Source organism: Procambarus clarkii, chromosome 92, assembly GCF_040958095.1.
Source record: "Procambarus clarkii isolate CNS0578487 chromosome 92, FALCON_Pclarkii_2.0, whole genome shotgun sequence".
In the NCBI taxonomy this organism is placed as follows: domain Eukaryota; kingdom Metazoa; phylum Arthropoda; class Malacostraca; order Decapoda; family Cambaridae; genus Procambarus; species Procambarus clarkii.
Genome location: NC_091241.1, coordinates 15,577,168 through 15,596,329, shown reverse-complemented (window position 1 = coordinate 15,596,329; position 19,162 = coordinate 15,577,168). Strand labels below are relative to the sequence as shown.

The following is a 19,162-nucleotide window of genomic DNA, read 5'->3' as shown; positions in this document are numbered from 1 at the left end:
CGGTAATTCCACTACAAGTCACGTTTTCTATGGGTAACTTGTTTATACAATACAGCTATTATCTGTCTGTATGATATTAAATGGTGTCGGATTTTCCGACACACATTAACACAGGTCCTTAACCTCCCACATTAACACAGGTCCTTAACCTCCCACATTAACACAGGTCCTTAACCTCCCACATTAACACAGGTCCTTAACCTCCCACATTAACACAGGTCCTTAACCTCCCACATTAACACAGGTCCTTAACCTCCCACATTAACACAGGTCCTTAACCTCCCACATTAACACAGGTCCTTAACCTCCCACATTAACACAGGTCCTTAACCTCCCACATTAACACAGGTCCTTAACCTCCCACATTAACACAGGTCCTTAACCTCCCACATTAACACAGGTCCTTAACCTCCCACATTAACACAGGTCCTTAACCTCCCACATTAACACAGGTCCTTAACCTCCCACATTAACACAGGTCCTTAACCTCCCACATTAACACAGGTCACTAACCTCCCACATTAACACAGGTCCTTAACCTCCCACATTAACACAAGGTTAATAGGACATGGTACTGTGTGAGTAGATAACACATGACACAGATAGTGCCACAGTATGACACACTGGCACAGATAGTGCCACAATATGACACACTGGCACAGATAGTGTCACAGTATGACACACTGGCACAGATAGTGCCACAATATGACACACTGGCACAGATAGTGCCGCAGTATGACACACTGGCACAGATAGTGCCACAATATGACACACTGGCACAGATAGTGCCACAATATGACACACTGGCACAGATAGTGCCACAATATGACACACTGGCACAGATAGTGCCACAGTATGACACACTGGCACAGATAGTGCCACAATATGACACACTGGCACAGATAGTGCCACAATATGACACACTGGCACAGATAGTGCCACAGTATGACACACTGGCACAGATAGTGCCACAGTATGACACACTGGCACAGATAGTGCCACAATATGACACACTGGCACAGATAGTGCCACAGTATGACACACTGGCACAGATAGTGCCACAGTATGACACACTGGCACAGATAGTGCCACAATATGACACACTGGCACAGATAGTGCCGCAGTATGACACACTGGCACAGATAGTGCCACAATATGACACACTGGCACAGATAGTGCCGCAGTATGACACACTGGCACAGATAGTGCCGCAGTATGACACACTGGCACAGATAGTGCCACAATATGACACACTGGCACAGATAGTGCCACAATATGACACACTGGCACAGATAGTGCCACAGTATGACACACTGGCACAGATAGTGCCACAGTATGACACACTGGCACAGATAGTGCCACAATATGACACACTGGCACAGATAGTGCCACAATATGACACACTGGCACAGATAGTGCCACAGTATGACACACTGGCACAGATAGTGCCACATTATGACACACTGGCACAGATAGTGCCACAATATGACACACTGGCACAGATAGTGCCACAATATGACACACTGGCACAGATAGTGCCACAGTATGACACACTGGCACAGATAGTGCCACAATATGACACACTGGCACAGATAGTGCCACAATATGACACACTGGCACAGATAGTGCCACAATATGACACACTGGCACAGATAGTGCCACAATATGACACACTGGCACAGATAGTGCCACAATATGACACACTGGTACAGATAGTGCCACAATATGACACACTGGCACAGATAGTGCCACAATATGACACACTGGCACAGATATTGCCACAGTATGACACACTGGCACATATAGTGCCACAATATGACACACTGGCACAGATAGTGCCACAATATGACACACTGGCACAGATAGTGCCACAGTATGACACACTGGCACAGATAGTGCCACAATATGACACACTGGCACAGATATTGCCACAATATGACACACTGGCACAGATAGTGCCGCAGAATGACACACTGGCACAGATAGTGCTACAGTATGACACACTGGCACAGATAGTGCCACAATATGACACACTGGCACAGATAGTGCCGCAGTATGACACACTGGCACAGATAGTGCTACAGTATGACACACTGGCACAGATAGTGCCGCAGTATGACACACTGGTACAGATAGTGCCGCAGTATGACACACTGGCACAGATAGTGTCACAATATGACACACTGGCACATATGGTGCTACAGTATGACACACCGGCACATATAGTGCCACTGTATGACACACCGGCACATATAGGGCCACAATATGACACACTGGCACAGATAGGGCCACAATATGACACACTGGCACGGATAGTGCTACAGTATGACACTAACACACATAGTGCCACATTATGACACACTGGCACATATAGTGCCACAATATGACACACTGGCACAGATAGTGCCACAATATGACACACTGGCACAGATAGTGCCACAGTATGACACACTGGCACAGATAGTGCCACAATATGACACACTGGCACAGATATTGCCACAATATGACACACTGGCACAGATAGTGCCACAGTATGACACACTGGTACAGATAGTGCCGCAGTATGACACACTGGTACAGATAGTGCCACAGTATGACACACTGGTACAGATAGTGCCGCAGTATGACACACTGGCACAGATAGTGCCGCAGTATGACACACTGGTACAGATAGTGCCGCAGTATGACACACTGGCACAGATAGCGCCGCAGTATGACACACTGGTACAGATAGCGCCGCAGTATGACACACTGGTACAGATAGCGCCGCATTATGACACACTGGTACAGATAGTGCCGCAGTATGACACACTGGCACAGATAGCGCCGCAGTATAACACACTGGTACAGATAGCGCCGCAGTATGACACACTGGTACAGATAGCGCCGCAGTATGACACACTGGTACAGATAGTGCCGCAGTATGACACACTAGCACAGATAGCGCCGCAGTATGACACACTGGTACAGATAGCGCCGCAGTATGACACACTGGTACAGATAGTGCCGCAGTATGACACACTGGTACAGATAGTGCCGCAGTATGACACACTGGTACAGATAGCGCCGCAGTATGACACACTGGTACAGATAGTGCCGCAGTATGACACACTGGTACAGATAGTGCCGCAGTATGACACACTGGTACAGATAGCGCCGCAGTATGACACACTGGTACAGATAGCGCCGCAGTATGACACACTGGTACAGATAGTGCCACAGTATGACACACATTTCTCATATTGTCCCTAAGTCTTCACTCAAGTGTTAGCTTAGGAATATTTGATTGCACATACGACAACAGATCACTCATGTTGTAATTGTGTTCACGACGCAATTCTACATCGAACGAAGTAGCAGTAGATCGATTCGGTAATGGCATTTCCAATTGATTTAGAACTTTGTTCGCGATTTCTAAGCACAAATCCTCAATCATTATCATCGCTTTGTTGTAGATTTTTGCTGTGTAATCCATGTTCATATTTGATTTTTCCCTCGTATTCGACGGATAATATCTTCAGCCATGTGCGATTTATATTTCTCCCATAACTCTGTTGGAGATGAAGGAGAGCAGGCGGTCAATATGACTGCAAACAATGCACGAATTTAATTTGGATGTGACGTGTTGGACGCGTAATTAATGCATACATTCCAGTGTTGGTCGTTCTTCAACAAATTCCGAGCTTGACATGCACTACGGAAAGTGGCATTTGTGCCACAGTATGACACACTAGCACAGATAGTGCCACAGTATGACACACTAGCACAGATAGTGCCACAGTATGACACACTAGCACAGATAGTGCCACAGTATGACACACTAGCACAGATAGTGCCACAGTATGACACACTGGCACATATGGTGCTACAGTATGACACACTGGCACATATGGTGCTACAGTATGAAACACTGGCACATATAGTGCCAGTGTTTCATACACCGTTGACAAATCTCAATGGCTGGAAAGACGTTGGACCGAGCACATTTACCAACAGCGTGCGAAGAAAGAAGCATTCATCTTGATTGGGATGCACGATGTACAGTCTGCCTATCGTAGTTAATTTGAATATGCCAAGTTGTCCGTCGGCTCCGTCTCCTCGTTTGCGTTGTTCAAATTATATTCTACTGGTATCCCTTGTGTAATACATAGACACTCCCGGATACAGCAGTGTTTTAGCAAACACGTCATTCTGACAAATCGTTAAGAAAGCAGTTAACGTCGTAGCCGGTGGATTCATGGTTGTTGTACAGTTGCAGCTGTGAAATAAACGTATTGTTCATTTTCTTGTTTTCAAAACAAAAACATAAAATACTTATGATATATTTAAATTCAAACGCAGATCAATCGACACAGCTCAGTTTCACCACCAATTGCACTAAAAAATAAGAACAGTTTAAAAAACGAAAAGAAAAGCAATGAAAAAAGAAACAAATAAGCAATACTCACGAAATGAACGGTATGGTAAACAACACAGCTCACTTCCAACGCAACGTCACACTATATAATTAAATCAAAATGAAAGTAAATAAAAATCTATGAAAATTCAATTTATCAATGCGATCAGAAACATTGAAATGGAATCGTAACATATTTTGTATATTATGTGTTGCTCTTACGTGCAACAGATGGCGCAGTTTAAAAAAAAAAACGCATCTGTTACAGGTGTGGCATCTAAATAGAACGTATATAAAAACACGCAGGTATTCGAATGGAACGTTGTGTCAAAATTTCAAAGCAATCGGTAAAGAGGTTTCGAAGATTTCCCTCACATGAAAAACACCCGAAAAACACAAGAGTTTCAAAAAAAGAGAAGTATGTTGACCAGACCACACACTAGAAATTGAAGGGACGACGACGTTTCGGTCCGTCCTGGACCATTCTCAAGTCGATTGAGAGTCAAGTTTAGTATGTATATAAAAACCCGTTCGGATGCGAAAGGAACTTTGTGTGAAAATTTCAAGGCAATCGGTGAAGAACTTTCGGAGATTAGCGATTTTCAACAAATAAACATTTCCATTTTTATTTATATATATATATATATATATATATATATATATATGTTGTACCTAGTAGCCAGAACGTCGTACTCGGCCTACTATGCAAGGCCCGATTTGCCTAATAAGCCAAGTTTTCCCGAATTAATATATTTTCTCTAATTTTTTTCTCATGAAATGATAAAACTACCCATTTCATTATGAATGAGGTCAATTTTTTTTATTGGAGTTAAAATTAACGTAGATATATGACCGAACCTAACCAACCCAACCTAACCTATCTTTATAGGTTAGGTTAGGTTAGGTAACCGAAAAAGTTAGGTTAGGTTAGGTAGTCGAAAAACAATTAATTCATGAAAACTTGGCTTATTAGGCAAATCGGGCCTTGCATAGTAGGCTGACAAGTGCGTTCTGGCTACTAGGTACGACATGTATATATATATATATATATATATATATATATATATATATATATATATATATATATATATATATATATATATATATATATATATATATATATATATATATATATACACATTAGTGGAGGCCGTACCCATGAGCAGCACGACATGGCCTGCACACCGACGCTCCCTGCTCTGCCAAGGCCGACACTCTGTGGTCTCAACTGACTGTCTCCACCGGCAGGAGGAAATGCAAAAGATGACAACTACTGCTTCCTCCACCACCATACCTCGACCCGCAAACCCACTCCCGTCGGAATTACCGGTCTTACCCGGGGACACACATGTGATTCCGCCAGACACCGGAATTTCGTAAGAATTCGGAATTCCGCCGGGGACGAGGCCACTAGAGACAGTGACCCTGGGGCACTCCTGACCCCGACGAGGCCACTAGAGACAGTCACCCTGGGGCACTCCTGACCCCGACGAGGCCACTAGAGACAGTGACCCTGGAGCACTCCTGTCCCCGACGAGGCCACTAGAGACAGTGGCCCTAGGGCACTCCTGACCCCGACGAGGCCACTAGAGACAGTCACCCTGGGGCACTCCTGACCCCGACGAGGCCACTAGAGACAGTCACCCTGGGGCACTCCTGACCCCGACGAGGCCACTAGAGACAGTGACCCTGGGGCACTCCTGTCCCCGACGAGGCCACTAGAGACAGTGACCCTGGGGCACTCCTGTCCCCGACGAGGCCACTAGAGACAGTGGCCCTGGGGCACTCCTGACCCCGACGAGGCCACTAGAGACAGTCACCCTGGGGCACTCCTGACCCCGACGAGGCCACTAGAGACAGTCACCCTAGGGCACTCCTGACCCCGACGAGGCCACTAGAGACAGTGGCCCTGGGGCACTCCTGTCCCCGACGAGGCCACTAGAGACAGTGACCCTGGGGCACTCCTGTCCCCGACGAGGCCACTAGAGACAGTGACCCTGGGGCACTCCTGTCCCCGACGAGGCTACTAGAGACAGTCACCCTGGGGCACTCCTGTCCCCGACGAGGCCACTAGAGACAGTGACCCTGGGGCACTCCTGTCCCCGACGAGGCCACTAGAGACAGTGACCCTGGGGCACTCCTGTCCCCGACGAGGCTACTAGAGACAGTGACCCTGGGGCACTCCTGTCCCCGACGAGGCCACTAGAGACAGTGACCCTGGGGCACTCCTGTCCCCGACGAGGCTACTAGAGACAGTGACCCTGGGGGCACTCCTGTCCCCGACGAGGCTACTAGAGACAGTGACCCTGGGGCACTCCTGTCCCCGACGAGGCCACTAGAGACAGTGGTCGATATGCATGTACATATAAATGATCATATTTCAATAACAACATTGCAGACAGCTGGCTACTCATGGTACTACAACCCATCGTATGTAAGGACCACTCTGAGGACCTACTCACCGGGGTCGTCGACCCTGGGGTCCGCATCAGTTGACATTGTCGTGCTCTCGGGTGGGAAGTAATCCCCCTCCACCCCCCTAACCTTCCGGAAGATGAGGGAAGGGAAATTTTCCTTCTTTTGTAAGGGAACTTCACGGGAGAGTTGGTATTTGTTTTGCTAATACGCGCACTGATAACCCTCGAACGTCACGTGTTTATAGCTGGCAGTGTTGAGCACTGATAACCCTGGACGCCCCGTGTTTATAGCTGGCAGTGTTGAGCACTGATAACCCTGGACGCCCCGTGTTTATAGCTGGCAGTGTTGAGCACTGATAACCCTGGACGCCCTGTGTTTATAGCTGGCAGTGTTGAGCACTGATAACCCTGGACGCCACGTGTTTATAGCTGGCAGTGTTGAGCACTGATATCCCTGGACGCCACGTGTTTATAGCTGGCAGTGTTGAGCACTGATAACCCTGGACGCCACGTGTTTATAGCTGGCAGTGTTGAGCACTGATAACCCTGGACGCCACGTGTTTATAGCTGGCAGTGTTGAGCACTGATAACCCTGGACGCCCCGTGTTTATAGCTGGCAGTGTTGAGCACTGATAACCCTGGACGCCCCGTGTTTATAGCTGGCAGTGTTGAGCACTGATAACCCTGGACGCCCCGTGTTTATAGCTGGCAGTGTTGAGCACTGATAACCCTGGACGCCACGTGTTTATAGCTGGCAGTGTTGAGCACTGATAACCCTGGACGCCCCGTGTTTATAGCTGGCAGTGTTGAGCACTGATAACCCCGTGACGGCAGAGTTATGACGGAAGAGTTATAACGGCAGAGTTATAACAGCAGAGTTATAACGGCAGAGTTATAACGGAAGAGTTATAACGGCAGAATTATAACGGGAGAGTTAAAACAGCAGAGTTATAACGGCAGAGTTATAACGGAAGAGTTATAACGGCAGAGTTATAACGGCAGAGTTATAACAGCAGAGTTATAACGGCAGAGTTATAACAGCAGAGTTATAACGGCAGAGTTATAACGGGAGAGTTATAACGGCAGAATTATAACGGGAGAGTTAAAACAGCAGAGTTATAACGGCAGAGTTATAACGGAAGAGTTATAACGGCAGAGTTATAACGGCAGAGTTATAACAGCAGAGTTATAACGGCAGAGTTATAACAGCAGAGTTATAACGGCAGAGTTATAACGGGAGAGTTATAACGGCAGAATTATAACGGGAGAGTTAAAACAGCAGAGTTATAACGGCAGAGTTATAACGGAAGAGTTATAACGGCAGAGTTATAACGGCAGAGTTATAACAACAGAGTCATAACGGCAGAGTTATAACGGAAGAGTTATAACGGCAGAGTTATAACGGAAGAGTTATAACGGAAGAGTTATAACGGCAGAGTTATAACGGCAGAGTTATAACAGCAGAGTTATTACGGCAGAGTTATAACAACAGAGTCATAACGGTAGAGTTATAACGGAAGAGTTATAACGGCACAGTTATAACGGCAGAGTTATAACGGCAGAGTTATAACAGCAGAGTTATAACGGCAGAGTTATGACGGCAGAGTTATAACGGCAGAATTATAACGGGAGAGTTAAAACAGCAGAGTTATAACGGCAGAGTTATAACAACAGAGTCATAACGGCAGAGTTATAACGGGAGAGTTAAAACAGCAGAGTTATAACGGCAGAGTTATAACAGCAGAGTTATAACGGCAGAGTTATAACGGCAGAATTATAACGGCAGAATTATAACGGGAGAGTTAAAACAGCAGAGTTATAACGGCAGAGTTCTAACAACAGAGTCATAACGGCAGAGTTATAACAGCAGAGTTTTAACGGCAGAGGAGTTATAATGGCAGAGTTATAACAGCAGAGTTATAATGGCAGAGTTATAACGACAGTTATAACTCTGTCTATAAAATACTCGTGTTTTTTATGCTAACTCAGCTCTTGACAAAAATGAGTTTCCAATTGGACTCTTCATTGACCTGAGAAAGGCCTTTGATACTGTTAATCATGACTACCTCTTAAGTAAACTCCATCATTATGGAATCCGAGGCCATGCACTGGACTATATCCAATCCTATCTTAGTGATAGACACCAATGTGTAGCCATCAATAATATAATCTCTCCCATTCTACCAATAACCGTTGGAGTGCCACAGGGCAGCATCTTGGGACCTCTTCTTTTTCTTATATACATTAATGATCTGCCTAATGTCTCTAACATTCTGAAACCTATTTTGTTTGCTGATGATACTACCCTCATCTTCTCCCACCCCAACCCACATACACTAAATGGTGTTGTTAATAATGAACTAAAAAAAGTCCACTTATGGATGTCAACCAACAAACTAACACTTAACATAGAAAAGACCTACTACATCCTATTCGGAAGCAAATCTACAAATGCAATTCAGCTTCAGATTGACAATGTAAACATTAGCAATAAAAATGATGGAAAGTTTCTTGGCATATTCCTAGACAAGAGACTCAACTTCAGTACCCACATACAACACATAACTAAGAAAGTCTCTAAAACAGTTGGTATACTCTCCAAAATCAGATATTATGTTCCTAACTCTGCTCTCATCTCTCTATATTATGCACTAATCTATCCCTATCTCAACTATGGTATCTGTGCATGGGGTTCAACCACTGCAAACCACCTCAAGTCCATCATCACCCAGCAAAAATCTGCTATCAGAATAATATCAAATTCTGCTTTCAGACAACACACAGCCCCCTTGTTTAACTCCCTAAACATGCTAAACATAATCTCACTCCACAAATTCTCTTGTGTCAACTACATTTACAAAACCCTGTTCTTAAATGCAAATCCTTGTCTGAAACTCTTCTTGGACAGATGTAATAGGACCCATTATCACCACACCAGAAATAAATATCTCTTTGATATCCCCAGAGTTAAACTTAATCTGTGTAAACACTCTATGCAAATAAAGGGACCCAGTTTATGGAACTCACTCCCTACTGAATTGAAAAGCTGTCCAACTTTTACATCATTCAAAATTAATACTAAAAAGTACCTAATTTCATCTTCATAGTTTTTTACCTTTTGATTTAAAACTGCACTGTATCTATTGCTACCCAATCTCCCAATCTTTATGTTCCCAATTTGTACATCTTTACCATTGTGATCATTGCTGTTTTCTTATATGTGCTGCCAATCTGCTGTATGGTGTTTATAAATCTTGTTTATCTGTATCTTTTGCTACCCAGTCTCCCAATCTTTATGTACCCAATCTGAACATCTTTACCATTGTGATCATTGCTGTCTTATATGTGCTGTCAATCTGCTGTATGGTGTCTATTAACCTTGTTTAAATTACTAATCAAGCTGTCAATGTAATCAATCAGAGCTTTAATATAACAATGAGCTTTAATATACTTACTTATCTCTCTCATCTCATTTTTCTCTTGTAATGCATCTTTATCATTTATCAATTCTAATTGAAATTACCTACTTAAAATTATCTGCTAGATTAAGGACCTGCCTGAAACGCTGCGCGTACTAGTGGCTTTACAAGAATGTAAATACTGTACTATCCAATGTATTCTCTCAAACCCAATGTACCTTCTTGTATATATATATATATATATATATATATAAATAACTTCCATGAATTCAAACTTGTGATCGCCCAGTTTTCCCCCGCTTGTGTTTGTCTCCATGAGCCGATGCTTGGTGCTTGTTCTGGTCGCCTCCATGTTTATTCCTTCCTATCTTCCCCTCCAGATCTTGCTGAGGCCCATGCCTCTACTGCTCTCTTGATCCGTCTTGATATTCTCTTCGTCTACGTACTTTTTCAGTCGCTCATTTAGTGTTCTGCAGCCCATATCTTTGTGAGTAAATGATATACAGTCTGTTCCATAAGAATGTCCCACTTAATCTTCCTGATCTTCAACACCTGTTGGACTCCTTACCAGAGCTTGTGCTCTTTTGTGTGACTTTAACTGTCAGCATACTCTCTGGGGTGATGTTCTGACACACTCCCAGGGCCGCCTTCTTGAGCCTTTTGTCTTCTCTTCTTCTGTTTCTTATGAATTCTGGAGCCCACTCACGTTGACTCCCGCACTCGCCCCCTCTCCTGTCTTGACCTTTCTCTCTCGGCTCGGCTACAAGTACCTCTGGGAGTTTGTAACATCTGCTGATGTACACTTGACTAAATGTAAACTCTGTCAGCAGAACTATTCGCATACTTTGCGTCATTATATAATGGAATGTGAAAAAATCGTGGAATTTAGAGATAAAACCATCAATGGTGTCCAAGAAATGTGTAAGTACTTCATTCATAATGATGTGCTCCCCGAAATCTTAGCGAAGTATCCAAAATTCGCTTACTGTAGGTAATGCATGCACATGACTGTAAAGCTGCCGTCCAGTTGGGTAGGTGTGTAGCACATGACTGTAAAGCTGCCGCCCAGTTGGGTGGGTGTGTAGCACATGACTGTAAAGCTGCCGCCCAGTTGGGTGGGTGTGGAGCACATGACTGTAAAGCTGCCGCCCAGTTGGGTGGGTGTGTAGCACATGACTGTAAAGCTGCCCCCCAGTTGGGTGGGTATGGAGCACATGACTGTAAAGCTGCCGCCCAGTTGGGTGGGTATGGAGCACATGACTGTAAAACTGCCGCCCAGTTGGGTGGGTGTGGAGCACATGACTGTAAAGCTGCCGCCCAGTTGGGTGGGTATGGAGCACATGACTGTAAAGCTGCCGCCCAGTTGGGTGGGAGTGGAGCACATGACTAAAGCTGCCGCCCAGTTGGGTGGGTATGGAGCACATGACTGTAAAGCTGCCGCCCAGTTGGGTGGGAGTGGAGCACATGACTAAAGCTGCCGCCCAGTTGGGTGGGTGTGGAGCACATGACTGTAAAGCTGCCGTCCAGTTGGGTGGATGTGGAGCAAGACTAGTAACTGTGTGACTCACCATAGATGTAAATCTATGTAAATCATAGATCTATATATCAATCCATTAATGTAACATCACTTGTATGTATGTACCTTACCTGAATAAACATATTTATATTTATTTATTTATTTATAAAGTGCCTTGTATAGTGACTGTTGTGACCCTCTTGTTGATCACTTGTAACACAAAAGATTATTGATGTGTGTACTTGTGTGGGTGATTAAATATGTATGTGTATGTATATATGTATACGTATGTATATGTACATGTATGCATGAGTATGAGTACATGTATATATATCATTAATAATTTTGCAACTAGCATCAAAAGATTGTTATTTGCTTAGCTGAACGAACTAGAGGGTTCAGTTCCTGAACCGATTATGTGCCTCTGTAATCCTTTACACCACCGCCCACGGGATGGGTATGAGGTGCATTGACAAAACTTTCTATATTCTGTGCTCGGGCTGTCCGCTGTAAGCGTGCAGCCTGGAAGAGACACCGTCGCTCTAAGATGCCAGTTTCTTTTGTTTCGGAGGGTAGGTGCAGTGGCCCGAGGACCATCCCTATAGCTAAACGTCAGGGTTGGAGATCTTTCGTCTCTTCTGCTGTTATAACTCTCCTCTGCAGTTATAACTCTGCTGTTATAACTCTGCTGTTATAACTCTGCAGTTATAACTCTGCAGTTATAACTCTCCTCTGCAGTTATAACTCTGCTGTTATAACTCTGCTGTTATAACTCTGCTGTTATAACTCTGCAGTTATAACTCTGCTGTTATAACTCTGCAGTTATAACTCTCCTCTGCAGTTATAACTCTGCTGTTATAACTCTGCAGTTATAACTCTGCTGTTATAACTCTGCAGTTATAACTCTGCTGTTATAACTCTGCAGTTATAGCTCTGCTGTTATAACTCTTCAGTTATAACACTCCTCTGCCATTATAACTCTGCTGTTATAACTCTGCCATTATAACTCTGCTGTTATAACTCTGCCATTATAACTCTGCAGTTATAACTCTGCTGTTATAACTATGCCGTTATAACTCTGCTCTTATAATTCTGCTGTTATAACTCTGTTCTTATATATCTGCCTTTATAACTCTGCTGTTATAACTCTGCCATTATAACTGTTCTGTTATAATTATGCCGTTATAACTGTTGTTATAACTCTAATGTTGTAACTGCTGTTATAACTCTGCTGTTATAACTCTGCATTTATTACTCTCCTATGCCATTAAAACTCTGCAGTTGTAACTCGGCAGCTATAACTGCTGTTATAACTCGGTTGTTATAACTGCAGTTATAACTCTGCCATTATAACTCTGCTGTAATAACAATACCATTATATCTCTGCCATTATAACTCTGTTGTTATAACTCTGCCGTTATAACTTTGCCGTTATAACTTTGCTGATATAACTCTCTCCCTGCTGTTATAACTCTGCAGTTATAAATCTGCTGTTAGAATTTTCCTCTGCTGTTTTAACTGCTGATATTACGCCGTTATGACTATATAGTTATAACTCTGCCGTTATGACTATATAGTTATAACTCTGCCATAATAACTCTGCTGTTATAACTCTACTGTTATAATTCCGCAGTTATAACTCTGCAATGTAACTATATAGTTATAACTCTGCCGTAATAACTCTGCCATTATAAATCTGGTGTTATAACTCTGCTGTTATAACTGCAGTTAAAATTCTGCTGTAATAACTCTGCTGTTATAACTCTGGGGTTATGACTCTTCTCATATAACTCTCCTCTGCTGTTATAACTCTTCAGTTATACTGCTGTTTTAACTCTACTGTTATAACTCTGCCGATATAATTCTCCTGTGCCGTTATAACTCTGCAGTTACAAGTCTGCTGATATAACTCTGTCAATTATAACTCTGCTTTTTTAACAATGCCGTTATATCTCTGCCGTTATAACTACTGTTATGACTGCTGTTATAACTTTTTTCTGCTGTTATAACTCTACTGGTATAACTCTGCAGTTATATCTCTGCCAATATAACACTGCTGTTATATCAATGCTGTTATATATCTGCTATTATAACTATTCCGTTATAACTCTGCCATTATAACTGCTGATATAACTCTCTCCCTGCTGTTTAACTCTGCAGAAATAGTCTGCTGTTATAACTCTGCCGTCATAACTCTGGCGTTATAACTCTGCCGATATATTTCTATCGTTATAATTTTGCCATCATAACTATCTCGTTATAACCCTGCTGTTATAACCCTGCCGTTATAACTCTGCAGTTATAACTATGCTGTTATAACTTTGACGTTATTATTATGCTGTTATAACTATGCTGTTATTATTATGCTGTTATAACTATGCTGTTATAACTCTGCCGTTTAACAGTTCTCTGCCATTATAACTCTGCCGTTATAACTCTCCTCTGCTGTTATAATTCTGCAGTTATAACTGCCATTATAACTCTGCTGTTATAACTTTGTCGTTATATTTCTGCCATTATAACTCTGCTGTTATAGCTCTGCTGTTATAACTCTGCGGCTATAACTTTGCCATTATAATGCAGCTGTTATACCTTATAACTAATAACCATTATAACTTATAACTCTACCATTATAACTCCCCTCTGCCATTACAACTCTCCCATCTAAGTTATAACTGTAGAGTTATAACTCTGCTGTTATAACTGCCGTTATAACTCTGGTGTTATGACTCTGCTGTTATAACTCTGTCGAACAGACAGAGAAAAATTCCCGTTTTGAATGAACAGCATGTAAAAGTTTATGAATGCGTCTGTGGGGTCGACCGCTGGATGTAATGGACTTGGGCCGAGGACGGGTTGGCGAAGGTGTTTATGAGCTCTGAAGCACTGCCAGGGTGTCCATGAGCTCTGAAGCACTGCCAGGGTGTCCATGAGCTCTGAAGCACTGCCAGGGTGTCCATGAGCTCTGAAGCACTGCCAGGGTGTTTATGAGCTCTGAAGCACTGCCAGGGGGGTGTATATGAGTAGTAGGGATGACACGCCAGCGGCTCCTTTTTTTTTTTCAGGCCGGAGGACCCCTGTGAGGATGACACGCCAGCGGCTCCTTTTTTTTCAGGCCGGAGGACCCCTGTGAGGATGACACGCCAGCGGCCTTTTTTTTTTCAGGCCGGAGGACCCCTGTGGACTGTAAGCGCCACAGGCAATTTTTTTTTTTTCTGGAAATTCGTGTGTAGCGCTTTAGGGTTTTCAGGTGAATTTGGGGAGTCACAGATTTGGAATTAGGGAATTCTTATAATGAAAAATAATGTCATATGAGTTTGTTAAAGTTCTTATGAGAAAAATAATTTCCAAGACATAGAAGTTTGTTAAGGCCTTATGGGACAAATTCAAGTAATGTATGTAGCTCTTTAGGGCTTCCAGGAGAACTCTACGGACATGTTTTACATGTTTTCAACTTACAAAATCCGTCTGTGTAAGCCATAGTTTTCATGTAAATTTAGAAATTCGTGTTTGTGAGCCAGGGTTTTCAGGGTTTCGTACATCACACCCCCCTCCCTCCCCCCTTACCTCGCAATCTCTCGCGTCACCTTTATTTACTTTACGCCCGGCCAGCCAGCCGGCTCGTATCTTATCTTATCTTCTCCATAATATCTGGACCGTCCCTCCTCTCTCTCTCTCTCTCTCCTTTCATTCAGTTCAGTTCAACTATTTTCCAACATCGTATGTTTGCTCCTTTTCATTAAGCAAGTCAGTTTTACACAAATAAATCATGTTAGTAAGCATGTTCTAGCTCACGTTCCCCCACCTTAGTCCCCTGTCGTATAATGAATACTATCATTCCAATCCCTCTAAAATTTAAAAATAATCATATTTCAAATGTAGTTCAATACAGTAATTTAGTTACCAAGCTCCAGCGCTTGTCCTCCGCCTTAGCTCTCTCTCGTATCTTCGTTAGTAACAGTCCAATTTCCCTGAAATTTTTACCCTCTGTATTTCAGGCTCCGTAAATAAGATCAAAACAGTTATCGAGCTCCAGCGCTTGTCCCCCACCTTAGTTCGTTTATACAAGATCGTTAGTAACAGTCCAATTTCCCTGAAATTTTTACCCTCTGTATTTCAGACACCGTAAATAAAATCAAGTCAGTTATCGAGCTCCAGCTCTCGTCCCCACCTTAGTTCTCCTTCGTATCTTTGTAAATAACCCATCAATTTCCCTGAAATTTTTACCCTCTGTATTTCAGACATAGTAAATATGAAGTAAACAATTATAAAACTCTAGCTCTTGTCCTCTGTCCAAGTTCACTCCGGTAAATTCAGTACTCTCAGTCCAAATCCCCCTGAGATTTAAACACCCAACTACATTTTCAGACATAGTAAATAAAACCCAGTTCAGTTATCAAGTTTCAACTCTTGTGCCCCAGCTTAGTTCATTTTGTACAAGTTCTTTATTTCCAACTAAATCATCCTAAGATTTAAGATCACCTTATTTTCTAACGTAGTAAAATTAATCAGGGCATTAACCAAGCTCCATTCCCTCAGCCTTAGATCATCAGACATAAATATTTTCGATCAAGTCCGTCTCCAGCTTAACTCTTACCCTTTCCCTCCCTTACCTTCTCATCCCCAACGTACCCAAACCTTCAATAATCGTACTGTATTTGCATATTTTCTCTATATTCAGCTGTGTTCTTCGTATTCTCATCCGTGTTCACTCCATGTTCTTCAAATGTTCACAGTCCCATTCAGTTCATATTTTCACAAGTATCTCCATTTTTTCTGTAATCTTTCTCTTAGTCTCATTATGTTCTCTACAAATTCTAGTCATATTTTCTATGTTTTCATATGTTCTCTGTATAACTTTTATACTCAATATTCATGCTAACTTCCATATTTTGTGTTCTTTGTCAATATTCATGTTCCTCTACAAGTTCATGTTCCTCACAAGATCACTTCGTTTTTCACCTTCACTTACATGTTTTCTACATTCTTTTGTCATATTCTCCATGTTCTTCACAAGTCCATTGTTCATTCTTTGTAATCCCTATTCTCCTTATCATGTTTTCATGTTCTCTGTAAGTTCATATTCCCAGCATGTTCACTGTATTCATCAACTTTTCTTACATGTGTTCTTTGCCATGTTCCCCATATGTTCTCTGGGTTTTTCCCCTTACATGTTATTTAACGTTCCTTAACTAAAAAAATCTTTCGCCAATCAACTAAAAACATAGTCACTTTCGTCATTTCTCAACTAAACCTATTATCCAGTCAACTAAAAATAGTCAGAAATAGCCTCGTTCAACACTGTTCTTAACTAAAACAACCTTTCTCTTAGCTGAAAATTGTCAAAGGAAACTTCTTTCAGCACTTTCTTAACAGCCGCTATGTTTCATCAGGAAAAAATTGTCAAAGGAAACTTTCCAAAACTGTTCGTAACTAGCTTTTATCCATCGTCAATCAACTAAATAATAACTTTCATCATTTCTTAACTAAACTTATTCCCCAGTCATCAGAAAATAGCCGTGTTCTTCATGTTTCATTGTCATTTCATAACTAAAATTATCCATCAATCAACAGAAAAAGTCATATTCATCATTTCGTAACAGCCATTATGTTTTCGTCAAGAAAGAAAATATAGTCAAACATATCTATCATCGTCGTTCTTAACTGACATTTATACTTTGTGGAGCACTAAAAAGTAGTCAAATGTAACTTTTTCAACACTTTCGTAACTAAAATTATATGTCGCTAAGTAAGAAAAATTGTCAAAGGAATCTTTCCAGCACTGTTCTTAACTAAACTTATTCCCCAGTCATCAGAAAATAACCGTGTTCTTCATGTTTCATTGTCATTTCATAACTAAAATTATCCATCAATCAACAGAAAAAGCCATGTTCATCATGTTTTGTCTTTTTGCTTAACTAAAATTATGTTTTGTCAAGTAAGAAAAAATAACCAAAGATATCTTTCATCGCTGTTCTTAACTGACATTATACTTTGGGGATCACAAAAAATAGTCTCCCTCGTCATGTTTTGTCTTTTTCCTTAACTAAAGTATTCATCAGTCAACTAAAAAAATAGTTGCTTCATCATGTTTCCTTGTCATTTCTTAACTGAAATATCACTTCTCTCATTTAAAATAGTCATGTGTAGCCTCTTTCCAACACTGTTCTTAACTAAAGTAACCTTTCACTTCGCTAAAATAGTCATATTCGTCATTGTTCCTAACTAAAATTATATGTCGTTAAGTAAGAAATATAGTCAAAGACTCTCTTCGAGACATCAAGGACTTACTCAAAGACATCAAAGTTGCACTCAAAGACATCCTTTGAGACATCAAAGACATCCTTTAAGACTTCAATGGGACTCTTCGAGATATCAAAAGACACTCTCAAACACTCAAAAATTTACTTGCATCCTCAAAGTTATTCTCAGAGGCATAAAAGTCATTCTCAGAGCTATCAAATTATTCTCGATGTCATCAAAAAGTATTTTCTCGTTCATCAAAGTTAATCTCAGAGTTAACAAAGGTAATCTCTAACTCACTCTCGTACATCAAAGTTGTTTCAAAGACATCAAAGTTAATCTCAGAGTTATCCAAAGATATTCTCATGTCCACAAAAGTTATTCTGAGTTATAAGTCTATCAAAGTTAATCTCAAACATCTCCGTTCATAAAAGTTATTCTCTAAGAGCTATCAAAAGTTATTCTCAGTCATCAAAGTTATTCCAAGAGACGTCAAAGTTAATCCAAGACATCATCTTTCATCAAAGATATTCTCTCTAAGCCATCAATGTTCTTCTCTAAGACATAAAAGTTATTCTCTATGTCATCAAAAAGTTATTCTCTGAGCTAACAAAATACTACTCATGTTCTCAAAGACATTCTCCAATTCATCAAAGTTGTTTCAAAGACATCAAAGTTAATCTCAGAGTTATCAAAAGTTATTCTCAGTCATGATATGTTATTCTCTAACTCACTTCCATTCATCAAAGACATTCTCTAAGCCCTCAAAGTTATTCTCTAAGACAACAAAGTCATTCCCAGAGTCATCAAAAAGTTATTCTTCGAAACATAAAATTTGCTCTGTAAGATATCTTCGTTCATCAAACTTATTCTCAGAGATATCTAAAGTTATTCTCAGAACAATCAAAAGTTATTCTAAGACAACAAAGTTATTCTCAGAGCTACCCAAAGCTATTCTCAGAGTCACCTTCGTTCGTCAGAGAAACTTTCAAAACATCTTTGTTCATCAAACTTGTTTTCAAAGTCATCAAAAGTTAATCTAAGACATCTTCTTTCATCAAAGTTATTTTCAGAGACATCTAAAGTTATTCTCAGAGCTATCAAACTTGTTCTCAGAGTCATCAAATGTTATTCTCGAAGTCATCAAAGATATTTTCAGAGACATCTAAAG

The 19,162-nt window shown here is 41.5% G+C and overlaps 1 protein-coding gene across 1 annotated transcript in view; it reads left to right on the top strand.

Moving 5' to 3' along the window:
• The first annotated feature begins 593 nt into the window (after positions 1-593).
• Positions 594-19,162, top strand: part of LOC138359667 (mucin-12-like) — a 40,364-nt gene continuing 21,795 nt past the window's right edge. Inside the window, exons 1-2 of the mRNA XM_069319086.1 lie at positions 594-2,126; positions 2,401-3,204. Coding sequence (XP_069175187.1) covers positions 594-2,126; positions 2,401-3,204 — 2,337 coding nt within the window. The remainder of the gene's footprint in view (positions 2,127-2,400; positions 3,205-19,162) is intronic.